The following is a 5644-nucleotide window of genomic DNA, read 5'->3' as shown; positions in this document are numbered from 1 at the left end:
TGTGGTTGTCACCCACCCCCCCGGCTGGTTGGGGGTTGACCTGCCATCTCCCCCAGGTGAACAACAACGGCGTCATCTCCTTCGACACCCGCATCAGCCAATACACCCCCGACCCCCTCCCATTGGCCGACGGGCGCTCCTTCGTGGCCCCCTATTGGGCGGACGTGGACAACGTGCTGGGAGGGGACATCTTCTACCGAGAGACCACCGAGCCCGCCCTGTTGGCCCGTGTCACCCAGGACATCAACCAGTACTTCCCCACCACCCCCTTCAGCGCCACGTGGGCTTTGGTGGCCACCTGGGACCACGTGGCCTATTACGGCTCCACCACCGATAAGGTAAGGACTCACGTGTCTTCTGACCCCCAGGTTGGTCTCCTGACCCCCATGTTGGACTCCTGACCCCCATGTTGGCCTTACATCCCGTGTGGTGGTCTTGGACCAACATGATGATCCACGTGGTGGTCTTGGACCCCCATGTTGGCCTTGTGACCCATGCGATGACCCACACGTTGGCCTTCTGACCCCCATGTTGGTCCTACAACCCATGTGTTGGCCTTGTGACCCCCATGTTGGCCTTATGACCCATGTGGTGGTCTTGGACCCACATGTTGGACTTACAACCCACTTGGTGGTCTTAGGACCCACATGGTGGTCTCGGACCCATGTGATGATCCACATGGTGGTCTTCTGACCCCCATGTTGGCCTTCTGACCTCCATGTTGGCCTTCAGACCCCAGTGTTGGTCTTCTGACCCCCACGTTGGCCTTACATCCCATGTGGTGGTCTTGGACCCATGTGATGATCCACGTGGTGGTCTTGGACCCCCATGTTGGCCTTGTGACCCATGCGATGACCCACACGTTGGCCTTCTGACCCCCATGTTGGTCCTACAACCCATGTGTTGGTCTTTTGACCCCCACGTTGGCCTTCTGACCCTCAGGAGAACTTCAGGAGAACCTCATGAAGTTCAACCAGGTCAAGTTCAAGGTCCTCCCCGTGGGTCTCGGAGGGTTGACTCCTGACCCCCACGTTGGCCTTACATCCCGTATGGTGGTCTTGGACCCATGTGATGATCCACGTGGTGGTCTTGGACCCCCATGTTGGCCTTGTGACCCACGTGATGACCCCCATGTTGGCCTTCAGACCCCAGCGTTGGTCTCCTGACCCCCACGTTGGCCTTACATCCCGTATGGTGGTCTTGGACCCATGTGATGATCCACGTGGTGGTCTTGGACCCCCATGTTGGCCTTGTGACCCATGCGATGACCCACACGTTGGCCTTCTGACCCCCATGTTGGTCTTACAACCCATGTGTTGGTCTTTTGACCCCCGTGTTGGCCTTCTGAACCCTGTGTTGGCCTTGTCACCCACGTGATGACCCACCTTTACAACCCATGTGTTGGTCTTTTGACCCCCACGTTGGCCTTCTGACCCCTATGTTGGCATTACGATGGACGTGGTGGTCTTGAACCCCCATGTTGCCCTTGTCACCCACATGATGACCCACTTGTTGGCCTTGTGACCCCCATGTTGGCCTTATGACCCATGTGGTGCTCTTGGACCCACATGTTGGACTTACAACCCACTTGGTGGTCTTAGGACCCACATGGTGGTCTCGGACCCATGTGATGACCCACTTGTTGGCCTTGTGACCCCCATGTTGGCCTTCTGACCTCCATGTTGGCCTTCAGACCCCAGTGTTGGTCTTCTGACCCCCACGTTGGCCTTACATCCCATGTGGTGGTCTTGGACCAACGTGATGATCCACGTGGTGGTCTTGGACCCCCATGTTGGCCTTGTGACCCATGTGGTGGTCTTGGACCCACATGTTGGACTTACAACCCACTTGGTGGTCTTAGGACCCACATGGTGGTCTCGGACCCATGTGATGATCCACATGGTGGTCTTCTGACCCCCATGTTGGCCTTCTGACCTCCATGTTGGCCTTCAGACCCCAGTGTTGGTCTTCTGACCCCCACGTTGGCCTTACATCCCATGTGGTGGTCTTGGACCCATGTGATGATCCACGTGGTGGTCTTGGACCCCCATGTTGGCCTTGTGACCCATGCGATGACCCACACGTTGGCCTTCTGACCCCCATGTTGGTCTTACAACCCATGTGTTGGTCTTTTGACCCCCGTGTTGGCCTTCTGAACCCTGTGTTGGCCTTGTCACCCACGTGATGACCCACCTGTTGGCCTTCTGACCCCTATGTTGGCATTACGATGGACGTGGTGGTCTTGAACCCCCATGTTGCCCTTGTCACCCACATGATGACCCACTTGTTGGCCTTGTGACCCCCGTGTTGGCCTTATGACCCATGTGGTGGTCTTGGACCCACATGTTGGACTTACAACCCACTTGGTGGTCTTAGGACCCACATGGTGGTCTTCTGACCCCCATGTTGGCCTTGTGACCCACGTGATGACCCCCATGTTGGCCTTGTGACCCATGTGATGACCCACACGTTGGCCTTCTGACCCCCATGTTGGTCTTACAACCCATGTGTTGGTCTCATGACCCATTTGTTGGCCTTCGTGACCTATTGGTGGCCTTCATAACCCATTCGTTGGTCTTCTGACCCCCATGTTGGCCTTCTGACCCACGTGTTGGTCTTGGACTCATGTGTTGGCCTTGCGACCCACGTGATGACCCACATGTTGGTCTTCTGACCCCTATGTTGGTCTTACAACCCATGTGTTGGTCTCATGACCCATTTGTTGGCCTTCGTGACCTATTGGTGGCCTTCATAACCCATTCGTGGCCTTCACGACCCATTGGTGGCCTTCACCCCCCATTGGTGGCCTCCACCACCCATTGGTGGCCTTCATAACCCACTCGTGTCCCTACTGGCCACTGTGTCCACCCCTGATGATGTCACGTCCCCCTTCTTTCTGATAGGGCAACACCTTCCAAGCCGTCCTGACCACCGACACCAAGGTGTCCTTCATCATCCTCAACTACTGGGACATCCAGTGGACCACGGGGGCAGCCAGCGACGGGGACGCTGAAACGGGTCTTGGTGGGACCCCAGCCCACGTAGGTGGAGCAGAAGGTTATGGGATGGGGGAGATGAGGAACTGGGGAGGATGGTTGACCCATACTGGTTTTTAGAGGGACAACACCAGTTTGCCCAAGGTAGGACTTTGGGCCATGAAGTTTTGGTGGGGAACCACCCTGAGGGTAGAACTTTGGAGCATCATTTTTTTGGAGAAGACAAGGTTGGAGGTTGGTCCAACGATGATGAAGGTTGGAGGTTGCTCCAACGATGATGAAGGTTGGTCCAACAATGATGAAGGTTGGTTGTTGGCCCAAAGATGATCAAGGTTGGTTCGTGGCCTTCACGACCCATTGGTGGCCTTCACCTTCTATTGGTGGCCTTCATAACCCACTCGTGTCCCTACTGGCCACTGTGTCCACCCCTGATGATGTCACGTCCCCCTTCTTTCTGATAGGGCAACACCTTCCAAGCCGTCCTGACCACCGACACCAAGGTGTCCTTCATCATCCTCAACTACTGGGACATCCAGTGGACCACGGGGGCAGCCAGCGACGGGGACGCTGAAACGGGTCTTGGTGGGACCCCAGCCCACGTAGGTGGAGCAGAAGGTTATGGGATGGGGGAGATGAGGAACTGGGGAGGATGGTTGACCCATACTGGTTTTTAGAGGGACAACACCAGTTTGCCCAAGGTAGGACTTTGGGCCATGAAGTTTTGGTGGGGAACCACCCTGAGGGTAGAACTTTGGAGCATCATTTTTTTGGAGAAGACAAGGTTGGAGGTTGGTCCAACGATGATGAAGGTTGGAGGTTGCTCCAACGATGGTGAAGGTTGGTCCAACAATGATGAAGGTTGGTTGTTGGCCCAAAGATGATCAAGGTTGGTTCAACGACGGTGAAGGTTGGAGGTTGCTCCAATGATGGTGAAGGTTGGAGGTTGCTCCAACGATGGTCAAGGTTGGTCCAACAATGATGAAGGTTGGATGTTGGTCCAACCATGATGAAGGTTGGTCCAACAATGATGAAGGTTGGATGCTGGCCCAACTACGGTCAAGGTTGGTCCAACGACGGTGAAGGTTGGAGGTTGCTCCAACGATGATGAAGGTTGGTCCAACGATGATGAAGGTTGGATGTTGGCCCAACAATGGTCAAGGTTGGTCCAACGATGGTCAAGACTGGTCCAACGATGGTGAAGGTTGGAGGTTGCTCCAATGATGGTGAAGGTTGGAGGTTGCTCCAACGATGGTCAAGGTTGGTCCAACAATGATGAAGGTTGGATGTTGGTCCAACCATGATGAAGGTTGGTCCAACAATGATGAAGGTTGGATGCTGGCCCAACTACGGTCAAGGTTGGTCCAACGACGGTGAAGGTTGGAGGTTGCTCCAACGATGATGAAGGTTGGTCCAACGATGATGAAGGTTGGATGTTGGCCCAACAATGGTCAAGGTTGGTCCAACGATGGTCAAGACTGGTCCAACGACGGTGAAGGTTGGAGGTTGCTCCAATGATGGTGAAGGTTGGACGTTGCTCCAACCATGATGAAGGTTGGAGGTTGCCCCACATCATTTTTGGAAGCCACCACCAGCTTCACTGTTGCTTGGAGCTTGGCCCATGACGTCATTTTGGGGGGCCACCACCCTCAGTAGAAGGTTGGCCCACCCCATGGGGGGAGGGGGAACGTTAAGCCTCCCCATCCGCCATCTTGGCCTCGTTTTCAGGCCGGTTTCAACAGCGGCGATGAGACCAACTTCTACAACATCCCGGGGTCCCAGACCGACGCCATCATCAACATCACCCAAACCTCCAACGTCAACGTCCCCGGGCGCTGGGTCTTCCAGGTGGATGACTTTAAGGTGACGGGTGTCCCCACCGATGTCCCCAAGGTGGCCCGAAAGGGCAACAGCTGCTGGTTGTAAGTTTTTGGGGTGGAAAAAAATGGGTTCAAAAATAAAAAAAAAAAAAGGAGAATTGGGAAAATGGGTTCGTCTTCTTGACGTCTTGGTTTCTTCTCGTAGGTAGATGAAGACCTGGAGCAGAGGGACTGTCCCCTGTGTCCCCATTGTCCCCCCATGGTCCCCATCATCCCTCCCCCGTTCTTTGTCCCCATTGTCCCCGTTGACCTCGTTGGCCCCATGGTCTCCATCACCCTCCGATGTCCTCATCGACCTCATTGTCCCCGTTGTCTCCACCATCTCCATTGTCCCCATCATCCTCGTTGTCCCCAAAAATACTCTTGCCCCCGTTGTCCCCGTTGACCTCGTTGTCCCCATTGTCCCCATCACCTTCCATCCTCCTCATTGACCTCATTGTCCCCACCATCTCCATTATCCCCATTGTCCCCGTTGTCCCCGTTGTCCCCACCATCTCCATTGTCTCCATCCCCCTCCGATGTCCTCATCGACCTCATTGTCCCCGTTGTCTCCACCATCTCCATTGTCCCCATCACCCTCCATCGTCCTCATCGACCTCATTGTCCCCATTGTCCCCACCATCTCCATTGTCCCCGTTGTCCCCATCAATCCTCTTGTCCCCATTGTCCCCATCGACCTCGTTGTCCCCATTGTCCCCATCACCTTCCATCCTCCTCATTGACCTCATTGTCCCCACCATCTCCATTATCCCCATTGTCCCCGTTGTCCCC

The 5644-nt window shown here is 55.3% G+C and overlaps 1 protein-coding gene across 1 annotated transcript in view; it reads left to right on the top strand.

Annotated features, from left to right (window-relative positions):
* LOC106897390 (sushi, nidogen and EGF-like domain-containing protein 1) overlaps positions 1 to 3234 on the top strand; it is an 8447-nt gene extending 5213 nt beyond the window's left edge. The window contains exons 5-6 of the mRNA XM_014957987.1: positions 57 to 338; positions 2904 to 3234. Of these exons, the coding sequence (XP_014813473.1) occupies positions 57 to 338; positions 2904 to 3116 (495 nt within the window). The 3' untranslated portion in view covers positions 3117 to 3234. The remainder of the gene's footprint in view (positions 1 to 56; positions 339 to 2903) is intronic.
* Positions 3235 to 5644: the final 2410 nt, after the last annotated feature.

This window comes from Calidris pugnax, unplaced genomic scaffold, assembly GCF_001431845.1.
Source record: "Calidris pugnax isolate Ruff unplaced genomic scaffold, ASM143184v1 scaffold397, whole genome shotgun sequence".
Classification (NCBI taxonomy): Eukaryota; Metazoa; Chordata; class Aves; order Charadriiformes; family Scolopacidae; genus Calidris; species Calidris pugnax.
This window is presented reverse-complemented; position numbering and strand designations above follow the sequence as displayed.